The sequence below is a fragment of the Bubalus kerabau genome, chromosome 3 (assembly GCF_029407905.1).
Source record: "Bubalus kerabau isolate K-KA32 ecotype Philippines breed swamp buffalo chromosome 3, PCC_UOA_SB_1v2, whole genome shotgun sequence".
NCBI classification, from domain to species: domain Eukaryota; kingdom Metazoa; phylum Chordata; class Mammalia; order Artiodactyla; family Bovidae; genus Bubalus; species Bubalus kerabau.
Window position 1 is genome coordinate 152,498,095 of NC_073626.1, and position 24,846 is coordinate 152,522,940.

General features: G+C 38.8%; 1 protein-coding gene across 1 annotated transcript in view; it reads left to right on the top strand.

The window, feature by feature from the left end:
- Positions 1 to 24,846, top strand: part of CPS1 (carbamoyl-phosphate synthase 1) — a 121,896-nt gene that overhangs the window by 86,968 nt on the left and 10,082 nt on the right. The window contains exons 27-33 of the mRNA XM_055574458.1: positions 841 to 916; positions 6,176 to 6,253; positions 11,994 to 12,101; positions 13,838 to 13,927; positions 16,161 to 16,331; positions 19,054 to 19,128; positions 21,915 to 22,013. Coding sequence (XP_055430433.1) covers positions 841 to 916; positions 6,176 to 6,253; positions 11,994 to 12,101; positions 13,838 to 13,927; positions 16,161 to 16,331; positions 19,054 to 19,128; positions 21,915 to 22,013 — 697 coding nt within the window. The remainder of the gene's footprint in view (positions 1 to 840; positions 917 to 6,175; positions 6,254 to 11,993; positions 12,102 to 13,837; positions 13,928 to 16,160; positions 16,332 to 19,053; positions 19,129 to 21,914; positions 22,014 to 24,846) is intronic.

A 24,846-nucleotide genomic window follows, 5' to 3' on the forward strand; every position in this document is an offset into this window, starting at 1 on the left:
TCCATATCTTTTAGTTTCTTAGGCTGTGAATTATCAACATTATTATTACCTTAGCCTTCTTGCCTTAAATAGATGAAGAAATGGAAAGCTCTTTATGCATAAAATTTGCAGTATAGTAGAAAAGGTAAGGCGAATGATACTTTTTAAAAGGAAGTAGAAAGTGATATTTTTCTTCTTTATGGCTTCCCTTCCTCTTAGTCTTCCTTCTTTCCTCCTCTCCTATCCCATTCTGCAAATGCAAGCTTTCCGAATAAATTGATTTCAGATAGTATCCTTTCTCAAGAATTTGAAAGGACACAGCTGAATACATTTCAGTCAGATACTGTACATTATATTAGCAAATGTTACTAAAAAAATTGATTCTTTTGTAACCCAGCTGAGATAGTGGAATGAACTGCTTTGACAGCATATTTGTGGGTTAAAATCTGCTGTAGGTACTGAACTCTGAAGACACAAGTTTAGAAAACTATGTCCTGGCAGGGATCTTGTTACAGTTTTAAGTGTTACCTGGAACCAGAAGAGAGTTAAAACGATAAAGAGAAAGGATGAACCTTGAGAATGTGTCATCTCTAAGACCTACCATTGTTCTCTTTGGGCATTTTCACAGTTCTCACCCCCTTTCCCTGTCTCCAACCTGGGGGACTTTTTACTTTGGTTGATTGTCCTGTTGATTACGTAAAGTTTCAATGTAGAAAGAGACACCTTCTTACTCACCCTAAATTGAAACTTGAGTTTTCCTGGAACTACTCTGAGAAGCAATCGTGTCTAGCATGCTTTACTTCCGAAGTGGTGAAAGAAATTGACCTCTTTGTTTTGTTTTGTTTTTTCCTTCTTACTCAGCGGGTCTGCCATGAATGTGGTATTCTCCGAAGATGAGATGAAAAAATTCCTAGAGGAGGCCACTAGAGTCTCTCAGGTAGTGTCCTGTTTCCTCTTGGTGACTTTTACCTCTTCGGTTAATTGCTACCTTGTTTTATATGTTGTTTTTCTTTGCACAGGATGTTTTTCCTTTTTTTTCCCTTCTACCCATTATTCTCCCAAATACAGAAATGAGAAAACACAAATGCATTGAATTATATTTGGATCCTTGGGGTTAATGGAAGAAGGGGAAGACCAGTGAATATTTTATCATAATAGAGTTTTATACAATTTTAGTCTCCAGGAGCAAGGCTGAATAAGTGTGAACTTTGTCTGTTCATGAGTTAGATGCTGGTCAAGTTACCCTTGGGATTCCCAACCTTATGGGCAGCCCAACCATGGTCATCACGAACAAGTGAGGCTTCCCTGATTTTTAATTCTCAGGCCTGGAGAGATGTTCTTTGCCTTAGTCAACCCTGCAAATTTAATAGTAAATCCCCTCACTCACCTATTGATTTTTCTCATTCTGGTACATTCCATTTGTAAGTTAATGAAAATGTTTATAATTTTCTGGCCACTCAACCACCTTCCTCCACTGCCCCCAGCTTTTACTTTCTCCTTCAGCGTTACCTCAGTGTGATCCATTTAAGATTTACCCAGTGGGGTTATTGATCTGCAGACCTCATACTGTAGAGGATAAAAGTAACGTTTTCTTTTTAAAAGCTTTCAAAAGCTAGTTGGGGCTAAAAGAAAAAAAAAGGAGAGAGAGAGAAAGCACAACTCATAGAGAAGAGTTTGATGTTAGGCAAGTGGAGTTTGGAGGGAGCCAGGCAGTGAAATCAGACGCGCTTCAAAGGGGAATAAAGAGTGTGGATAGTCCCTGCAACCATGAAGCGGCGCTTCCTCTCTGTGTGGTAGCTGCTCCCCATAGAAATTTGTTCACTGTAAAGAGTGGATAATGATAAAGAGTGAGGAGAGACAAAGAGGTAAAAAAAAAAAAAAAGCAACCAAGTGGATTTTGAATTCACTTTTGTGTGAAAGTTAGATAACTGAGGAGGGACTCTCTCCAACGGGTCAGTTTTCATTAATATGTTCTGAAGTCAGACATGGTCCTCTTCTCTGTTGCACTCCCTGAGAGGGATCCTGCAACTCTGATGTTTTGAGAAAACAGCAGCTACACCCAGCTAGTCTCATGTGAGTGATGAGGCAGGTTTTCTCTGTCTGGGATATTGGATTTCATAGGCCCTCTATTTGGTAGAATATTAAAAAAAAATTTTTTTTCATGTGGGTAGAATCCTAACAGGCCCAAAGTTGTATCATAGAGATGTCCTAATGGAGTACTAGGTTGAAGTCTTCCATTAAACTACAGCAGGACCTGGGATTCTCAATTCAGTGATCTTAGAGTAAAACTACCACTCATTATGACCTGCTATGTAGGGCTTTCCTGGTGGCTCAGATGGTAAAGAATCTAGCTGAAATGCAGGAGACCCAAGTTCGATGAGCTATTATGTATCCATTCATATTTAGCACCTGCTATATAATGGCAGTATTCTCAGAATCAGAAATTACATTCATGAAAAGAGAGTCTCTGTGCTCACAGATGACTCTCTTTATTAGGAACATAAGACATCAAATAATGATGATTAAATATGATGAGCAAAATACATGATGTTGAGGGAAAGTATAAAAGAATTAGGGACCAGTCCCTGAAGAAGGGACTTTTAATTTGGTTCAGAATTGTTGATTCAGAATTAAAAGGTTTACATCATGGGTATGAAGTAAGAAAGGACAGCAAGTATAAAGGCCTGAAGCTGAGAAAGGGCATGAAGTTTCTAGAAACTGACAAAGCACTCACTTTTATGCCTAGGATGCCAAACATGGTAGGAAGTATTAATTATAATGATGATAGAGTAGAAAGTGAAGGAGCAGATAGAGAGAACCTTGTCAGTCATTGAGTTTAGATTTTAGTCATATTTTCTTACTGAATCACTGTGCTGTATTCCTGAAGCTAATGCAATAGTGTGAATCAATTATAGTTCCATTTTAAAAAAGGAACAATTGAAAGTTTAAGAAAAATTTCTCTTCTGCAGTACAGAGAGTGAAATAAATCTGGGACAAGACTGAATTCATGGAAAGAGGTTAGGAGGCTATTGTGTAGCTCAGGGTAGAGATGAAGGTGCCTTGGATCAGAATGATGATAGTAGGGCTTCCCTGGTGGCTCAGCGGTAAAGAATCCTCCTACCAGTGCAGGAGACACAGATTCAGTTCCTGATCCAGGGAGATCCCACATGCCGTGAAGCATTAAGTCCGTGCATCACAACTATGGATCCTGTGCTCTAGAGCTGGGAGCTGTAACTACTGAGCCTTCTTGCTGCAACTGTTGAAGCCTTCACACCCTAGAGCCCTTGCTCTGCAACAAGAAAAATCACCGCAGTGAGAAGCCCATGCACCACAACTGGAGAGTAACCCTCACTTGCTGCAACTAGAGAAAAGCCCTTGCAGCAATAAAGACCTGGCACACCCCCAAATAAATAAATAAATAAAATTATATATATATATATATATATATATATAAGAATAATGAGAGTAAAGGGGCTTCCCTAGCAGTCCAGTGGTTAAGACTCTGAACTTCCAAGACAAGGGGTGCAGTATGATCCCTGGTTGGGGAATTAAGATCCCACGTGCCTTGCGTTGGGGCCAAAAAAGAAAAAAAAGGTCAGAAATAGTACATATGGAGGGAAGGGCATGTGTTCTAGAAATACTGAGGATGTGCATTCAGGATGTGAATGGATGGAGATGGAGGGTGAAGAGAGGATGAAGGATGATTCCTGAGTTTCTGCCTTAGACAGCTGGATGGACAGAGGCATCATTTATTGAAACAAGGAACACTTAAGGAGAGAAATATTAGAGGGGGAAATCATATTTAATTTTTGACCTTTTGAATATGTGGTGCCTGTGAAGAGTTCAAATAGAGATGTTTTGAAAGGAGAGGGTTATATAGATTTGAAATTGAAGATCAAGATCACAGCTAAAGAGAGAGAGATAAATATAGATTTGGAAGTCAATAGCATATTATTGTAACTGAAGTTTTAAGATTGGAAGCAGTCACTGGGGAGAGTATAGAGGAAAAGGAACAGTTAAGAAAGAGATGAAAAGAATATTGGCATTTGAGGGCTGAGTAGGGAAGAAAGAACCATGAAGGAGTCTGAGAAAGAAGCATGAAAATGTGATCATGGATACCTAAGGAAGAAAGTGCTTTAAGAAAGCCAACTGCTGAAAGGTTGAAATTTATTAAGAAATCTTCTCCCTCAACATAGTAAGGGCTATTTGTAAAGGTATTTAATTGGTCAAGATAGAGAATGATGTTGTTGCCCCTCTCAGATCCTTTACCTGTGGGAGCACCCACCCCCCCAGCTGCTGTGATAGCTGATGATACCTCCCAGCTACATTTCTCAGGATAACTTGTTGTTTAGTTGCTAAGTCATGTCCGATTCTTAATGACCCCATCAACTTAGTAGCCCACCAGGCTTCTCTGTCCTTGGACTTTCCCAGGCAAGAATACTGGAGTGGGTTGCCTTTTCCTGTTCCAGGAGCTCTTCCTGACCCAGGGATCAAACTCACCTCTTCTGCATTGGCAGGTAGCTTCTTAACCACTGTGCCACCTGGGAAGCCCACTCAGGATAACTATTCTCAGTCAAATGGGAGCTTCTGGCACCAGGAAGCAAGACTCCTCACCTCACCACCACCCTCAAACCCTGGACAGTGACTGCCCTTTGCTTCAAGTTAGGACTTACTCTGTGCTGTAACTGAGAGCTCCCTGTGGGGTGAAGCTGAATCCAGTCCCCAGTGACCCCACAAACTACCTAGTTTTTTTCGCTGTGTCCCATCCTGCTTTTCTCAATCCCTTAATAAATCACTTGAATAAGAACCCCTGTCTTAGGCTTGGCTAGAGAAACTAAGACAGCTATTGAACTTTTCTTTTTTTTTTTTTGCAGTTATATTTTTATCATTATATATTTTGTGGAAAATTTTCACAAAGGTCCCAATACAGCTCTACCAGGCCTGCCAACACTAAATATTCAATATTTTAAAAAGAAGGAACAGAGATTAAAAAGTTTTTTTGTGTATGTGTGTGGCTAATCAACAGTTTAATGCCTAATAGGCTTTTGAAGAAAAGGGAGTTGGGAACGTTTCTTCATTTAATAATAAATGTAAGAAGAGAACAGCTTATTTATGGCATAAGACATGGGTTATTTTGAATTTTTCACTAAATTCCATTCTAGTTAAAGTGCTCTGCTAAGGCGATAAGATAGATGAAATTCAACACACACGCCAAAGATGATGAATTCCGTAATAGTGGGCAAAAGGGGTTTGTGTTCAGAGCAAAAAGATGTTTAGAGAAGGCTTCAGGGAGGAAGTGGTATTGGAGCCAAGCCTTGAAGGATGGGTTGAAATTTGAAAGATGAAGTGAGGAGAGAAGCTGGTGTACACTGGGGGAGGAGAGGCATGGAGATAGGTAAAGGCAGGTTTTGACAAGAAAACAAGTGTGCAGTGTGCTAGGGTCTTGCTCAAAGAGAAGAGATGTTTAAACTCTGGAGGTCTTCATTCAACCACTTCATTTAGTTTGGAAAAAGCACATAGTGATTGGGCTGTGGAGGGCATTGCAGTACTGCTGTGGAGGAGCTGAGGGGGAAGAAGTTAAAGAATATTGAGGGGTCTGAAACAGCTGAGAAAGCAAGAACATTTTGAAGAATGTTTGATTTTGCAGTTGCAAACGTCATACTGTAGAAGTGATTTAAAGCATGCCAATTTCAGGTAAATAATTCCATCTTTGGTCTAACAAAACTGAAACAAAATACTTCTCTCCTTCTAAGTTCATTCTCAATTCTCATGTAGAGAAGTGACTGAGGAAATTGTAGTGCTTGGAAAAGATAAGGAAGAGAAACAATACCTGATCCAAAAACTGATATAAATAAAATAGAGAGATATTTATAATTCTGGAGATGAGAAAAGGAACCTCATTCTGTCCTCTCCTTTGCCTCCTTTTTTTCTCTAACTCACCTAGAGTCTACATTTGAAATTTCAAAACTCATGTTCAATACACTGAGGACTCAAAATTGGAGAAAGATTTCCTGTTCCTCACTGTAAGCAGAGAGTGACCTTGTTCTTACCAGACAAATTGGCTGATGAATTTGTGCTGTGTGTTGAGCAGTTTTTTTCAAGTATTGCCCAAGTATTGACTTGGTACATGATTTACTTGACACTTTACATAAAATTTCAGCTAAAGGTTCTACCCCCCCGTTTTCCTTGATGACAGGAACACCCAGTGGTGCTGACGAAATTTATTGAGGGGGCCCGGGAAGTGGAAATGGATGCTGTTGGCAAAGATGGACGAGTAAGTGTTGTATCCTCCCTCTCTTCCCCCATCCCTGCCTTCTCAACAATTTTTTTTCCTTGGCAATTTAGAAACATAGCACAGATTAGGGCTCATGATTTCTACAAAATAGTCTCTAATACTAATGGACAAGCTGCTCAGTCAAAAAAATGTTCAAATTCACTGACGATTCAGTTGTGTCATATGTATCATTTCTTCTGCTTTTCATGTTGTTAGAATTTCTCTTTGATGATATTCAAAATTAATTATCATCCTGTACTCATTCTTTTTGAATAGATTTTCTCTCTAATTTTCCTTTGTCTGTGGGTTTCCTTTTATGTTTCAGTGGATATCACAAAAAAATCTGATACTTTCTTTCTGAAGTTCCTAACTGAATCCCTACTTCTTCGTCTCTCTTGATTTTTCCACTCTCCCTCTTTTTATTGGGTTAATAAAGACAAAACTAAATAGAGTTGATGGATAAAGATAATAATATAAAAATGACTTACCACATCACATCTGGTAGCACTAATATAATCAATGTCTCTAACTTCAGGGAGAAATGAAAGTATGAAGAATGCCTTTCTTTAGTTTTAAGGTTGTACTAGTAAGGCATTTATTCTTATCTTGAAACAGAGAAAGTTGTATTTTAGAGTCCATATCATTCTATTTGCTTTAAGGAAATAAAATGGATTTTATCTTGGACTTCATCTTCTACTTTACACTCTACTGAAAATGATAAAGTTTTTTTTCTGTTTGTTTTTTTCTTCCAGATTAACAGTTCAAAGTAGTGTTATTAAAAAAAATTACATTTATAGTAATGGTGACCTCTTATATAATCTACAGTTTAAGCACCCTTTTATTGAATAGTCATTAAGTCATGTTTGACTCTTTGTGACTCCATGGACTACAGAACTCCAGGCTTTATGTCTTTCACCATCTCCTTCAGTTCAGTTCAATCGCTCAGTCGTGTCTGATTTGTTGTGAACCCATGAACCGCAGCATGCCAGGCTTCCCTGTCCATCACCAACTCCCGGAGCCTACCCAAATTCATGTCCATTGAGTCAGTGATGCCATCCAACCATTTCACCCTCCATTGTGCCCATCTCCTCCTGGCCTCAATCTTTCCCAGCATCAGGATCTTTTCAAATGAGTCAGCTCTTTGCATCAGGTGGCCAAAGTTTTGGAGTTTCAGCTTCAACATCAGTCCTTCCAATGAACACCTAGGACTGATCTCCTTTAGGATGGACTGGTTGGATCTCCTTGCAGTCCAAGGGACTCTCAAGAGTCTTCTCCAACACCACAGTTTAAAAGCACCAATTCTTCGGTGCTCAGCTTTCTTTATAGTCCCACTCTCACATCCATACATGACCACTGGAAAAACCATAGCCTTGACTAGTCGACCTTTGTTGACAAAGTAATGTCTCTGCTTTTTAATATGCTGTCTAGGTTGGCCATAACTTTCCTTCCAAGGAGTAAGAGTCTTTTAATTTCATGGCTTCAATCAGCATCTGCAGTGATATATTTGCCATGATGTGATGGGACTGGATGCCATGATCTTAGTTATCTGAATGTTGAGCTTTAAGCCAACTTTTTCACTCTCCTCTTTCACTTTCATCAAGAGTCTCTTTAGCTCTTCTTCACTTTCTGCCATAAGGGTGGTGTCATCTGCATATCTGAGGTTTTGTTATTTCTCTCAGCAATCTTGATTCCAGCTTGTACTTCATCCAACCCACCATTTCTCATGATGTACTCTGCATAGAAGTTATATAAGCAGGGTGATAATATACAGCCTTGACCTACTCCTTTTCCTGTTTGGAAGCAGTCTGTTGTTCCATGTCCAGTTCTTCCCCCCCCCCCCATTTTTCTACATTAACTTTATTAAAAAAATTTTTTTTTCAATTTCATTTATTTATTTATTTTACTTTACAATATTGTGTTGGTTTTCCTGACCTGCATACAGGTTTCTCAAGAGGCAGGTCAGGTGGTCTGGTATTTCCATCTCTTTCAGAATTTTCCACAGTTTATTGTGATCCACACAGTCAAAGGCTTTGGCATAGTCAATAAAGCAGAAATAGATGTTTTTCTGGAACTCTCTTGCTTTTTCCATGATCCAGCAGATGTTGGCAATTTGATCTCTGGTTCCTCTGCCTTTTCTAAAACCAGATTGAACTTCTGGAAGTTCATGGTTAATGTATTGCTGAAGCCTGACTTGGAGAATTTTGAGCATTACTTTACTAGCGTGTGAGATGCGTGCAATTGTGCGGTAGTTTGAGCATTCTTTGGCATTGCCTTTCTTAGGGATTGGAATGAAAACTGACCTTTTCCAGTCCTGTGGCCACTGCTGAGTATTCCAAATTTGCTGGCATATTAAGTGCAGCACTTTCACAGCATCATATTTTAGGATTTGAAATAGCTCAACTGATATTCCATCACCTCCACTAGCTTTGTTCATAGTAATGCTTCCAAAGGCCCACTTGACTTCACATTCCAGGATGTCTGGCTCTAGGTGAGTGATCACACCATTGTGATTATCTGGGTCATGAAGATCTTTTTTGTGCAGTTCTTCTGTGTATTCTTGCCACCTCTTCTTAACACTTCTGCTTCTGTTAGGTCCATACCATTTCTGTCCTTTATTGAGCCCATCTTTGCATGAAATGTTTGCCAAATTCATGTCCATTGTGTTGGTGATGCTATCTACCATCTCATCCTCTGCTGCCCTCTTCTCACTTTTTTCCAGCATCAGGGTGTTTTTCAATGAGTCAGTTCTTCACATCAGGTGGCCAAAGTATTAGAGCTTCAGCATCAGTCCTTCCAATGAATATTCAGTGTTGTTTTCCTTTAGGATTTATTGCTTTGGTCTCCTTGCTGTTCAAGGGACTCTCAAGAGTCTTCTCCAGCACCACAGTTCAAAAGCATCAATTTTTCAGCACTCAGCCTTCTTTATGGTCCAACTCTCACATCCATACATGACTACTGGAAAAAACAAATAAACAAACATAGCTTTGACTATATGGACCTTTGTTGGCAAAGTGATGTCTTTGCTTTATAATATGCTATCTCAGTTTGTCTTAGTTTTCCTTCCTATCCCTGGAGAGTTGTCATTTGTTTTCTGATTAACTCTTTTGGTTATACAAAGCATAAAAAATGCAACATGATACATATATATATATGTATATAGTTTTTGCTTTTATTTCTTGGACTTCTAATATATTCCTTTTCTAATGTACGCCTCCCTAGAATTTTCATCCCTGACCTCCTGACCTCCAGAGTTATGGAGCATATGTTTAATCTTTCCCTCTTTTCAACATTTTACCTATTTGAGACTGAGGTGTAAAATAAGAGAAATGTGACTATACCAATGTGGAAGTGGAGAATGTAAGACTGACCTACATACATTTGTGTTTTTTCAAATATTGTGCTGTAAAGTAATGCTGATCTGTTGGCCTTATTTAGTTCCAATTTGCTAGGATATGCTCTTTCCCTAAGCTTCTCTTAGACCCCCAACATTGCTTACCATTCTGGATTCCTTCTTTTGGAAGTATTTCAGGTTGTTCACATAATTTTTAAACAGTCACACTCAGAAATGGACATCATACTTCAGACATGTTATAATGTTTTCAGAGCTCAATGGGACATTGTTGCTGTTCAGTGTCTAATTTGTGTCTGACTCTGTGACCTCCTATACTGCAGCATGCCAGGGTTCCCTATCCTTCGCTATCTCCTGAAGTTTGGTCAAACTTATGTCCATTGAGTCTGTGATGCCATCCAACCATCTCATCCTCTGTTACCCGCTTCTCCTCCTGCCCTCAGTCTTTCCCGGCATCAGGTATTTTTCAGTGAGTCAGGTCTGTGCATCAGGTGGCCAAAGTATTGGAGCTTCAGCCTCAGCATCAGTCCTTCCAATGAATATTCAGGACTGATTTATTTTAGGATTGACTGGTTTAATCAGTGGGACATTGCCTGCCCATTTCTGGACAGTATAAAAAATTTGAGTGCTTACTCCACACTAAATATCATTCCAGACTGTACTTGTGTTCATCCTCATTCTATGAGGCAGATACCATCTTCATTCCTATCGGCAACCACGGCTAAACATCTAAAGTACCTTGTCCAGGTCCCAGAACTCATAAGTGACAGCAGGAATGAAAGTGAAAGTGAAAGTTGCTCAGTCATGTCTGACTCTTTGTGACCCCGTGGACTATGCAGTCCATGGAATTCTCTAGGCCAGAGTACTGGAGTGGGTAGCCTTTCCCTTCTCCAGGGGATCTTCCCAACGCAAGGATCAAACCAAGGTCTCCTGCATTGCAGGTGGATTCTTTACCAGGTGAGCCACAAGGGAAGCCCAAGAATACTGGAGTGGGTAGCCTATCCCTTCTTCAGCGGATCTTCCTGACCCAGGAATTGAACCAGGGTCTCCTGTATTGCAGGCAGATTCTTTACCAACTGAGCTCTCAGGGAAGTGACAGCAGGAGTACTGGCACTCAAATGTCACTTTGCTTTAAGTCATCTGTAAATCTGACAAACAAATTTTCACTGTAATTTATTAAAGTCTTTTAAAGTTATCCAATTATTCTCCCCCACTCTCAGCTTTATCATTTTCTGAAGACACACATGCTGTTAACATTTAGGTTATGGTGACTGAGGCCATAAACTTTGCAATCTGACAGCTAAGGGCTCAAAATCCTGTCTTGGTCATATAGACACTTGTACTTGCATTATTTATTCTTATATTGCCTTCATTTTCTTACCTTTAAAAGAGGACAAGAATATTTTCCTCTTGTTTTCCTTCTATCTTCAGGAAGATTCCCCTGGAGGAGGAAATGGCAACCCACTCCAGTATTCTTGCCTGAAAAATCCCATGGACAGAGGGGCCTGGCAAGCTGCAGTCCATAGGGTTGCAAAGAGTCAGACATGACTGAGTGACCAAAGACGCACTCCCTCCTGTCTCAAATTTTCACTTAAAGATCTCTTGTAGGTGGTGAATTAGCTCATTTGGTTATGGTGTGATGGTGTGGAGGTGATAAGAATCCCTTGAACTTCAGATCTTACATTTTCTTTCTGACCCACCTAAGTTATGACATTTACCTAAGCTTTAATTCACCTCTTCTGTCTTCTTTTCCAGTGTTTAAAACTTAACCTGGAAGGAAAGGACAAAGATGTCTCCAGTGCCCCCAGAATGCTTTAGTTTCCTATCTATTCTTAAAAGTCATTGCAAGTTGGCTTGAAAGTTTAGTGTGAAAGTTTTAGTCGGGCTTGAAAGTTTAGTGTGAAAGTTTTAGTCGCTCAGTCTGTCTGACTCTTTGAGACCCTGCGGACAATAGCCCAACACGTCTCCCATGTCCATGGGGTTCTCCAGGCAAGAATATTGGAGTGGATTACTGTATTCTCCTCCAGGGGATTTTCCCAATCCTGGGATTGAACCCATGTCTCTTGTGTCTCCTACATTAGCAGTTGGGTTCTTTACCAGTAGGGCCATGAGTTGGCTTAGTTACCTTCTTTTCCTAGCATTTATACCGATTCTAATCAATGGAATAGGGAGGTAAGCTCTCAGACATTCTCAGCTGCCCCACAAGGTGATCTGTCACTGAACAGGGAAGCTTGGTGAGGCTGCATGTGCAGTTCCTTCTGCCCCCTCCTTGGAGACTTAGCAAAGAAACTGCTCAGTGCTGGAAGTATCTGTTAGAATTAAGGGGTACACCAGGTAGCAGCTTCACTGAAGAAGAGCTGACAACCCTTTCTCAAATCTTCTTTTGGCTAGGTCATCTCCCATGCCATTTCTGAACATGTGGAGGATGCAGGTGTCCACTCCGGGGATGCTACTCTGATGCTGCCCACACAGACCATCAGCCAAGGAGCCATTGAAAAGGTCATCATTTATAAATAAAGGTGGAAGAGGGGAAAAGATTAAAAGTTTTTTATTTTATTTTTTCTTTTTTTAATTTTATTTTATTTTTAAACTTTACATAATTGTATTAGTTTTGCCAAATATCAAAATGAATCCGCCACAAGTTAAACTAAGTAGTAGGATAGGACATACTCCAGGTAAAATTTAATGATGAAGGGGACTTCCTCCTCTGAGTTTGCTGTGTATTTTAAAGAGAGCAGCTTCCTTTTCTGCCCTTTAGAACTCTTGATTGTATTCTAGTGCGATAGTCCTCTAACTGTGCTCACTGTTACCACCTGGGGGACTTGTTAAAAGGTTGTGGGATTCCATCCCCAGTTTTGATTCTGTAGTTCTAGGCCCCATAATTTGCATTTTTATTGAGTTCCCTTGTGATGCTATTCCTGCTGGTCTAGGGACTACATTTGGATAACTACTGCTGCAGATGATTCTAATATTTGAGCCACTTACAGGTGAGCAGCACCTAAAGTAATATTTCTCAGTTAGAAGCAGATATGCAGCAGTCACATGAGAACCAATTCTGGAACCAATGCTTTCACTGTCTACCCTTACCTTCCCCCAAAAAGTACTTTAAGATATGTCTCTTCCAGTGGTTTTGAAACTGCTACTTTAATGACCTTTCCAAGAATGATGATTCTGCCTCAGTATTCAATATGCATTGCTAGGTTTCATCTTAAAGACTGCCATCATAAATAACTTGGGGATGTTCCTTTAGTCTTCAGGTATGTGAGGTGAGGATTAGCTATTTAAATGAGACTTCCCAATAATCCTGCCATCAAAATCTCGGCAGCCTCTCTGGCTAGTTGTATGTTGGGCTGGTTTCCAAAGGTCTTGCCTTGTTCTAGAATGTGAAGGTAGCAGGTTGCTTTGCGATTAGCAGCAGCATGAAGGAACAGTATCCTGGGATTTCAAATGTGCTTTAATTTTTCATATCGGAATAAATGATCTCAAAACTCAGATATTTTGAAATCTCTCAAAGCTCAGTGTGTCATGGACCCTACTTCCTTTTGTAACTGATTGAGTTGCTGAACTGCAAAGGCATGTAAGATAAGTGAATGAGGAGCTGTTGATTCCAGCAGCTAGTGCCCTCTCTTTGCATGTGACCCTTCTGGCTCTGGTTGTATATGGGAATCCCTATAGATTACACACACCTCCCTGCAAGGGAACGTGTTTCCTTCTGACCATAATATCCACCCTTGCAGAGTCCAGGGGAAAAGAAAAGCACATAAAAGAATCTCTCTGGTGTCTTTGCAGTACCATATAATTTCAGGGCCTGTACTTCTCAGCAGGTAGGTCATTAGATTGACACAGAGTTTGGACTGCAGCTTTTGGTGCTGAAGCAACCAGACTGAAAGGATTCCATTTAGCCGTCAGAATAAAACCAGAGTATATGATGGTAGGTAGATAGGGGCATTTGGCAGAAAGATAATCCTGTACCATTATTTGCTCTTTTCCCTGCTGTCCTGGTGTGAATATTTAGAACATTTAGTATAATTATTATTTTGTTAATAGAAACCTAAGAATGGCTTCTATTATTACTCCATTATTATTATTACATAGTATGACTCCATTATTAGTAGAGATATAGTTCTTTGTAAAGAGAAATGAAAGAAATCTAAATTTAAGGTGCTGTACCTTTTTTGTTTGTTTTTAAACTAAGGAATGTTCTTTAGTACAGTATCATTGTCCTTTTGATCTAGGTGAAGGATGCTACCCGAAAGATCGCAAAGGCTTTTGCCATCTCTGGCCCGTTCAACGTCCAGTTTCTTGTCAAAGGAAATGATGTCTTGGTAAGAAATGCCAAACTGTTTGAAGGGACACCACTGCTCTGTTAGGTCCTGTTGGTTTATGTTCCTCTGTGAACACAGCCACAGAGCAGCTGAGACCCTGGCAGCTGATTGTGTCTTAGTGTGGGGTGTTGCACAGCATATAACACCTGCCTTGTTTGAAAACACTGGCCTTGGAGGCACTGATGGTGTCAGTGACAGCTTTGTAAACACCCTGATCCAGTGGAAAGAAGATCACTGTCTGCCACCTGCAGTACAGTGTAGATGGATGTGGTGATCATCACAAAGTAATCTGTTCGGGTTACTGTGGAATAGGGAGAATCCCAGGGATGGTGCAGCCTGATGGGCTGCCGTCTCTGGGGTCGCACAGAGTCGGACACGACTGAAGCGACTTAGCAGCAGCAGTCATAATTACACGCACTGGAGTTTTGCTTTATTCATTTGCTGGAAAAGAAAGCTCTTTTGGATACCATTTACCAATAAATAAAAAACAATAAAATAAAAAAGAAAGAAATTAAAAAAAAGGTTAAGGTGATGAGGTTAGTCTTAATTAATTTAATCTACTTAATGTAACTAGTCAGTAACCAATATTGTTTCTCACCTACTATGCAAAGTCCTAAGGTGGCAACAAAGATGTATAGAACCCAGTTTTTGCTCTCAGAGATTCATAATTTAGTGAGAACTGGGAAGAAGATGAATTTATAGATAACTATAAGTTAGCATATAATAGCTGCTGGAAGGAATGTACGAATAAAGTGATATTGGAGGCATAGAATAGGGAGTGCCTGTGTTGGGGGGCGGGTGGTGAGGGTGGGGGTCTGTGCCTACACGTGTGTAGAGCATGTAATTGAGTGTCATATGCCTGGTTTGGGTGGATAATAAAATATTTCAAGGAAGATTTTGTAATTTGAGCTGGGTCTTAAGGAATGAATAACAAGTAAAGGAAGATAGAGAGGGCAGTTCACATACAACATCTATGGGAAAGTTCAGTGCGTTTTAGGAGATAGTGACCAGTTCAGTTTATCAAGATTATTTTTCCAGAGAAATCATAGAAGGTAAACTTGGAAAGAAAGACTGAGACCAGGAAAGTGGTACAAGATAACATAGAGGGCTATACTGAAGCAAGAGGATAGAAGGCTGTCAAGGACTAGACTTCACTATCAGGGCCAGTAGAAATCCACTGAAGACTTTCCAGTAGGGATGTGGCACGATCTGAACTCTGCATAAAAACAAATCTGTCAAGAGCTTGTGGGGCTTCCCAGGTCACGCTGGTGATAAAGAATTCACCTGTCAATGCAGGAGCTGCGGGTTTGATTCTTGGGATTGGGAAGATCCCCTGGAGGAGGAAATGGCAACCCACTACACTATTCTTGCTGGGATAATGCCACAGACAGAGAAGTCTGGTGGGCTACAGTCCACGGTGTCGCAAAGAATCAGACATGATTGAACAACCGAGTACACAAGCATGCATGTCAAGAGAGTGTGGGGATGGAACCGCACAAAGGGGTGGGAAAAAGTCAGAGTTCAAAGATACTGACTGAGAAGAAAGAAAGAAAGTGAAGTCCTTCAGTCATGTCTGACTCTTTGCAACCCCATGGACTGTAGCCCACCAGGCTCCTCTGTCCATGGGATTTTTCAGGCAAGAGTACTGGAGTGGGTTGCTATTTCCTTTTCCAGGGGATCATCCTAACCCAGGGATTGAACCTGGGTCTCCTGCACTTCAGGCAGATGCTTTACCATCTAAGCCACCACGGGACCAAAAAGGAAACCAGTTAGCAAAAGTCTACAAGAGGCACACAGACATAGAGAACAGATTTATGGACATGGCACCGGGGGTGAGGGAGGAGAGGGAGAGATGTGTGAAGAGAGTAACATGGAAACTTATATTACTATATGTAAAATAGATCTCCAATGGGAATTTGTTACATAACTCAGGGAACTCAAACTGGGGCTCTGTAACAACCTCGAGGGGTGGGATGGGGAGGGAGGTTCAAGAGGGAGGGAACATATGTATACATATGGCTGATTCATGTTGATGTTTGGCAGAAACCAACAGACTTTTGTGAAGCAATGATCCTTAAATTAAAATATTAATCAATTTAAAAAAAAGTCTATCAGGGGAGACAAGGAAGAGGCTGGCAAAGCAAGAGCTGGGCCCAAGTTGCAGGGAGCAGATGAATATTGACATTGTCTCTCACCATCCTTTCTCTTCTTTTGAATTTTGTTATCTCTACAGGTGATTGAGTGTAACCTGAGAGCTTCTCGATCCTTCCCCTTTGTTTCCAAGACACTTGGAATCGACTTCATTGATGTGGCCACCAAGGTGATGATTGGGGAGCACATTGATGAGAAACCCCTTCCAACACTGGAGCATCCCATAATTCCAGCCGACTATGTTGCAATTAAGGTATATTTTCAAAAATCTTAGTCATTTTTTAAGTTCTAAAGGAATTAAAGGAATAATTTTTCATTAAAAAATGATCTTAGGACTTCCCTGGTGGTCCAGTGATTAAGAATCTGCCCTCCAATGCAGGGGATGTGGGTTTGATCTCACATGCCATGGGGCAAAAAAGACCCAGCTTAGCCAAAAATAATTTTTAAAAATAATCTTGATACTTTATGAACCTTCTAACTAAAGTGCTAGACTAGGGATTTATAATGTTTGCTTTGAGTAATGCAATGCAGTTTCTCTATAGGCAACTTTATGTGTACTCTTGTGCATTTCAAAAATTAAAAAAAAATATTTAGAATTACATAACTTTGAAACCAACTAGCTGAGTGACATAAACTGCATTTATGAAGGTGATGCTTAATGCTGCCAGTTTAGTTGGTAAATAGAAATTCTGGATATAACTTTTAGGATAAGGCTTGAATTATGCCAAGGCTTTCAGGAATGCATGAGTCTTGTAAAAGTGTTACCTTCTGGTGTTACTTAAATTTTATTGCCTTGACCACCTTTGCTTAGTTCCGATTTCTTTAGTGGTATAATTTTGTTGTAGTGGTACTGTGAGGGTAATGAAATTGATGGCACCTTTATGAAGAATGACCAGGAAAATGTAAGATTTGTTCACTAAATACACACATGCCTTGGAGATATTGTGGGTTTGGTTCCAGACCACCACATTAATTCTACACTAATTTTTTGGCCTCTCAGTGCATATAAAAGCTATATTCACACTATATTGTGGTTTGTTAAGTGTACAATAACATTATGTCTAAAGAAACAATGCACATACCTTAATTAAAAATGACTTTATTGCTCAAAAATACTAATTATCATCTGGGGCTTCAGTGAGTCATAATCTTTTTTTCCAATAGTAATAATAATGAAAATGTTTGAAATACTGTGAGAACTACCAAAATGTGACACAGAGACACAGTGATTAAATGCTGTTGGAAAAAATGGTGCCAAGAGACTTGGTTGACGTAGGGTTGCCATAATATACAAACCTTCAATTTTTAAAAAATTCATTATCTGCGAAGCACAATAAAACAAAGCATCATAAGACAAGAAATGCCTGTATATATTTGTATATTTCAAATAACTTAATAATAAATCCATTGTGCTCCTCTAGCTGCCTCAGTATGTCCATGAACAGAGTATTTATAATTATGACCTTTAACTACCTCACTGGACAGTATGAGGATTAGTGAGATATTATATAAATATATCTGAATTTTTTAGATAAAGCACACAATGAAATTAATTTATATTGTATAATATATTTATGTGATATTTACATATTCTGGGTGCCTTCAGAGCTTTCTGTTCTTATATATACTAGTGGCCTCAACCATAATTGTGTTACAATTGAGACTCTGACTTCTGACTTTTACAGTGGAAGTTTTAAGTTGAAGCTGTAAATTAAAAAATATTTATTAATCTTATTTAACTTAATAATTTAGGATTCCCTGGATTTTACAGTACACTGAGGTAGAATGTCACATCTTATTTTAGGGTAGCATTTTATTCCTGGATGCTATGACACGACACAAATTGTTAAATTTTCAATGGGACTCTATACACATAGGGTTTTATTGTTTGAGACCAGTAAGTAGAAGGACCCCCAAAATATTTTTCCACTGGAGATTCTGAATACAAATTTCAAACTCATGTTTCTTTATTCTTAGACACAGGAATACACACACACACATATATACACACATGTGTCTGAAACAATTTCCAACTAGTAACAATACTGATGGATAGATGTGAATTTTTCAAAATTCACTGTCTTCTAGTTTACTTCTTCCTAGTTATCCTTGTACATTAATCTTGATTTTTTTGTCAAATTACTTTTTCATAGTCAATCTTCATATTGTCCTAGTGAGGTGGGTAGATATCAATGGTTGAGGTAGAGAGAGGCTGGAACGCAGGAATATAATGTAATAATGACTGAGATGACCCAGTGAAATAACTCCAAGCTAGAATTAATTGCCATAATGACTTAGAGGCATGCCCGAATCAAAGAAGGAATAGTCTAGGCTGGATAAATAGATATATGAAAGAAACAAAAATTTGATTCTTAGTGAACTGCATTGATAAAATAAATGGAAAGAAAGCACTCCTATCTATGTTCTAGTTCATATGAAAGTTCTGGGCAAAAGTGTTTCCAAGAAGAATATTTTTCAAAGCTTTTTAAGAGGTGTCAACAACAGCTTAATGTCTCAGAAGTCAGCTTGCAGACAGACATTTCTGGCAAGGTGGCTTGTTGTAAGTCCAAATGATCAGAACAAGAAGAAGAATGTTTCAAAAGCCTACCAAGGAAAAAGTGTTTGAACTCTGTGTCTGGGGAGACCAATGCCCAGTAGACTTTGTTTGAAATCACTCCAGTAAGAGTATGTGTAGGCTAGATCAGAAACATTGGCTTAGACTGGTCACTGGGGCCCTATTTACAGAAATAAATTGTGATTATTTAACCCAATTTTGGGCCAAAAGCTCAAGAAATTCTTGGAACACAGGTTTAAAGCTATTTTTCAAGTCAGTTGCTTGGACCAAAGATGTTTTTTTACGTGTCTACCATAGCCTAAATGAATCCTATGAGAAATGATTCACTAAATATAATTATCCTCCTTTATTCTTGTTATACCCTTCTTTCACATATTTTTCCTACCCGTTATTTTGATAGGCTCCAATGTTTTCCTGGCCCCGGTTGAGAGACGCTGACCCCATTCTACGATGTGAGATGGCTTCCACTGGAGAGGTAACTAGTTAATGATCCATGAACACTTTCATTAAATCTACTTTGAAGTCTATGGTTTTATGATCAGAATATAATAAAGTAATTTAGTAAGTAGTAAGCGAGACACTTCTTTTGTGATCAGAATAAGTCTGAAATGGCCTGGGAATTTTGAGCTAAGAAAAAAATCCTTGAATTTTGTAGCCCAGAGTCTAAATTCTCACTTATATTTCAACAGTTGGCTATATTGTCTGTGTGTTTCATTCGTTTTCACATTACAAATTGAGAGCATCTTTCAAATATTTCTTTAGATGTCTAGGTAAATACCTTCCAGGTCTTTTTATTTTAAGGGTCTCAGGTATCTCTGTAAAGCACCTCTCATCCCCTCTAATTTGCCTTGCTATTGTGAAATTAGATCATTGAGCTTTTAATAGCAACATGTAGAATGAATGTACAACAGTAGAAAGATAATGGGGCCATAATACGGTGGGATCTGCAGGTATATGCAAAGTCCCAGAACCACTGTTTTTCAAAGCAACTGTAGCCACCTGGAGATTATCTAAAAACTATAATGAGACTGACCACTGGATGTCCCTCTTCACTTGTGTTGGAGCCTTTGTCAGCTGGAGGTTTCTTTAAGAATGTGAAATGTGTTTCTTGTAGAAAGCTGTCAGATTCCAGAGAGTTCCCTACATGTCAGTGTCAGGACATTGTATGAATCACCTAGCCCTTGACAGACTTACTGTACACAACCTTCAGATTCTCATCAGTGCACACCAGAGTGGCAACATCAGACTGGGAGGCATCATTGTTTCCTCTCGGTGTTGAGGAAAACCTGAGAGGGGAAAAGACTTAATTGCAACAAATATGTGATGTTTTATATGGTTGCCTAGTTACAAGCAAAATCTGTGATGAGAAGCCAAGTGAGACAGGAAGGGAGGCAGTGAGGAATAAATGGCTATCTTGTTTGTATTTGGACTGATGATTGCCTTCTCTTAGTATCTTTGCTGCTTCTGTTAATTTAATAGACGAGAAAACCTAACTTGAAGACAAGGGACATTAACGTTGAATTTCTCTGCCGTTTAAGGAGATCCCCTGATGTTCATCTTGATCCCATGGTCACTCAGTAGCAGGGCTGTTTTCAGCTAGCCTAGGATTCAGATCAGGGTGAGATCTGCTTTCCTTCATGCTGTTTTCTCTGGTGTAGCAAATCTGTTTTCAGCACCTGTGTCCATTCTGCCTCCAGACATACATTATTGGAATTGTTGAAATACGAACATATGAGAGAATTAGAAATTCAGCCCTCTCCTTCCTCGTATCTTGTTTTAGAAGTACAGAGAGATAATTCCTCTTCCATTATTAGAATCATATTTCCAAATGTCACTTAGTGTGATGTTACAAGTTCTATTTTATTACTGAAATCAGAATAATAATTCTAGCTCAGTGAAATCTCAGTTATGCTCCAGAGACATTTTCAGTGTTAAAATGGCTTGTTGTGGGATTAAATAAAACTTTAGCTTTCCTAATGATGAGGTGGGGATGATAGTCTTAATCTTTGTGCTCAGTTGTGTCTGACTCTCTGTGACCCATGGACTGTAGCCCACCAGGCTCTTCTGTCCATGGGATTTTATAGATAAGAATACTGGAGTGGTTTTCCATTCCCTTCTCCAGGGAATCTTCCCAACCCAGGGGTTGAATCCATGTTTCTTGCATCTTCTGCATTGGCAGGCGGGTTCTTTACCATTAGCACCTCCTTAACTACTTTCTTTTTTTTTTTTTTTTTTCGTAGAAAACTGCTGAAACCTTGTGTTTGTATATGCACTTATGATGAAATTGCCTAGGTTCTTTCAGTAGGGTTTGGGTCCCATTAACTTAGATTGACATTCCTTAAGTTGGTTAGCCAGTACTTGAACACAGAAAATGTTCACTGTGCTGTAAAAAGCAGCAGGTCCTAGTGGTCCACTGAAAATCATAGTCATGAGAACTTTCCTTTGACAGTAAAGGAGTCACTTGCTTAAAGAATGAATTTAGCTGTCAGTGTTATTTACTCTAATGGTGATTCTGTACCTTTGTCAAATAATGATGACATGGCAAGGCTTACTTCCATCATGCTCAGATTAACCCCTTATTCTATAGTTAGGGTAGCTAATCAACTTGTAGTTATATTGTAGTGCTATTACCCTACAGGAAGGCTCTGTATATCCCAACACTATATTAATTTGGATTTTTTTTTTTTAACTTTGGGCTGTAGTATTAAGAACTGATAGCAAGGTATATTGCCTCATTTTATGAAGGCAATAATAATGAAGAAGTTCCTTTGAGATTTTCACAGATTTACTGAATTTTTCAGAAGGCTTTCCCATGTGTATGAAATAACTCCTAACCAATTGATTAGCAGTTATGCATTTGTGCTACTGACCCATGAATTCATGCACTGTTGCATAGTATACATACATATACTATTATTTAAACATTAAGTCGTATTAACATTTGGCAGCTCACCATATTATGGGCCAGAAGCTGTAATTTGTATCCAAATATCTCACAGTAGAATCCAGTTATGTTGCTCCATGGAGTGTTGTTGGATGGAGAAAGAATTGCTTATTCATTCATTATGTTTAATTAAAAACATAAGATACATCTGCCCTAGCCAGACTTTTAATCCCTAGATTCAGACTGAGTGGTCTTTGGGCAACTCAATAAAATCTAGCATAGGAATCTATGACTTCATTTGTGGTTCTTTTTTGGTAGGGTTGGGTGACTGTCATTTGCTTCCTTTTACTTTATTTTTTTTCATTTCTTCTAAACAGGTGGCTTGCTTTGGTGAAGGTATTCATACAGCTTTCCTAAAGGCAATGCTTTCCACAGGATTTAAGCTACCCCAGAAAGGCATCCTGATTGGAATTCAGGTGGGTAGTGTGTGCTTGTGTGCATGACTGTGGACACGTGCTGGGAGCTGGTGGGGGAAGTGACCTTCATGGTGCTAGAGAAGAGGGGAAATATTTTTTAAATTCCACTAAAAAGCCAGCAAATTTGAGCAATAATGGACATTTTTTTCTCTGTATGTTCCTTGACTTTTTGCCTTTTTCTGTTGTAGCAGCCAATACAAATAAGTGAATAAACAAAAAAAAAAGAAAGAAAAAAAGCTCTAGTGAAGGATGTTTATTCTGAATGGGATTCAGGGTACCTTTAAAAGGACTCCGTTCTTTCCCTTGGTTACATCTTTTCTACATAGCTTACTCTTAGTACTGTCTCCTTGGCCTCTGAATATAAGCTTTCCGTTAAGTTGGTCTCACAGCTTCTTTCTATGACTGTGTCTAGCATTTTCTTTTGACTTTCCCCTTTGCCAGCTCATTCATGTCCATCCACTCTCCCATTTCAAACTATCATCTTTAAGTCTTTATCCTCAGCCGTCCCCTGTTTCCAGCAGTTTGCTGGATACCTCCATCTGGATGTCTCAAAACCAACATATCCCAAACTGAAACGAATATTACCCCCTCCAAACCTCTGTTCTTTCCTTTACTCGTTCACATTTCAATTTCTACTAAATATCAAAGATTCAGAGTTGAAGAAGACATGGGCATTATCTGGAAATTTTCTTAACATAATTAAAAGTTCTCCATGACTGACTGAAAGTTCTTAAAGGGCGGTGGCCTAATGGGCTTAAGAAAGTCAGCCCATCCCACAGTGTACTGTGGAAGTTCTTGAAATATTATTACCTCGTAAACCTTCTAAGTCAAAGCAGGGTGTAGTAACTGTAAGTGAATATCTTCATACGATGAAAAAGACATCACTGGTTTATTATTGCAAGTCAACTGTAAATCTTAGGGCAAAATGGGAGCCAGGAAACTCATTACTCTTTGGAATAATTATTGCAAGAATATACAAACTATTTGTTTATAAAGTTTCTAAAAAATACTAGATGTTTCTCAACTGATCTTTCACTTTCATTGGAGGTTAGCAATCCCTGGGCCTATAAAAACAATAGATGGTCTGATATACCACCCCTGCCATTCTTTCAATCAGTTCAAACCCTGCACGGTTCTGTACAGGTCAATAAAATTATAATTAGAATAATACCAGGTATTTTCAAGTAATGGGTTGTTATTATAGATGCTGTTGCATTAGGGTGCCTTAGTATCAGCAAACTAGACTCTGGAGACTGGATGGGTGGCTTTGGAGAAGTTTCTGCAAAGAGTAACTTGGGATTTTGCTTCATAAAGGTGCCAGAAGGGCGATGGAGAACAGTTAGAACAGAGGCTAACAAGATGACTTGCCATTGTGAAGCTTAATGGCAGTTTAGAGACACATCACACCATATGAGAGACTCATCACATTATAATGGGTATTAAGTATTATTAAGTCACAAGTGTGAGAGTATTTGTCCAGCTTCCAGTTATGGCTTAAAGTTTAATGTGAGACCTGGGGGCATTCAGAGGAGACCATGCCCTTAGTCCCTGTCCTCACAACTAATCATAATAGTGCTAACATTTTAAAATACCACTTTAAGAAGGCAGTGATGTATAAAATTGTGCCTTGTTTGGTTCCAGTGCTGCAGGGAAATATAAAGCAAAAATTAATTTGATCCCTATGAAGTACTAGTATGATTTTGGCAATAGTGAACAGAATTTTTGCTTTGTAGGGAAAGAAGGAAGTTCATAGGGAAAAGAGACTTCTAAAAGCAATGTTCTACCTTTCAGTTTATTCTTTTTTAAAGAAATCAATGTTCTATCAGCTACATGAATTTTTGCAAAGAACTTTGTTTCTGTGCATGCGTGCATAATATTAGGAATTTAAATATATACATATTTTAATTACAGAGCTTAAAAGTATATTCTAGGAAATATTTAATAAACTGATATTTAATAAAATACTTGCAGCTGTGGTAAAATTAATCATCAAGATTCTAAATCTCTAGAGATAGGTAGGAACCATTTTCTAACCTACTTTATATGGGAAGCAAAGAAAAGCTGCCATCATCAATACTCAGTGTATAATCTCTTCATTACTATATGGAAGATTTTAACTTGTAGTGATTTTTTTCAAATGTATAGTCATAAATTTGACTGAACAATACGATAGAATGTGCTAATCAGAGATAGCTAACTCACTGGGCATCTTAGTTAGAATGGGATAAACCAAAACCTCATAGCAACTATGAATAAAGTAATTAGAATCTATGGCAAGAATATACAATGGATTAAAGACAATCTCTTTAACAAGTGGTGCTGGGAAAACTGGTCAACCACTTGTAAAAGAATGAAACTAGAGCACTTTCTAACACCATACACAAAAATAAACTCAAAATGGATTAAAGATCTAAACGTAAGATCAGAAACTATAAAACTCCTAGAGGAGAACATAGGCAAAACACTCTCTGACATACATCACAGCAGGATCCTCTATGACCCACCTCCCAGAATATTGGAAATAAAAGCAAAAATAAACAAATGGGACCTAATTAAACTTAAAAGCTTCTGCACAACAAAGGAAACTATTAGCAAGGTGAAAAGACAGCCTTCAGAATGGGAGAAGATAATAGCAAATGAAGCAACAGACAAACAACTAATCTCAAAAATATACAAGCAACTCCTACAGCTCAACTCCAGAAAAATAAATGACCCAATCAAAAAATGGGCCAAAGAACTAAATAGACATTTCTCCAAAGAAGACATACAGATGGCTAACAAACACATGAAAAGATGCTCAACATCACTCATTATCAGAGAAATGCAAATCAAA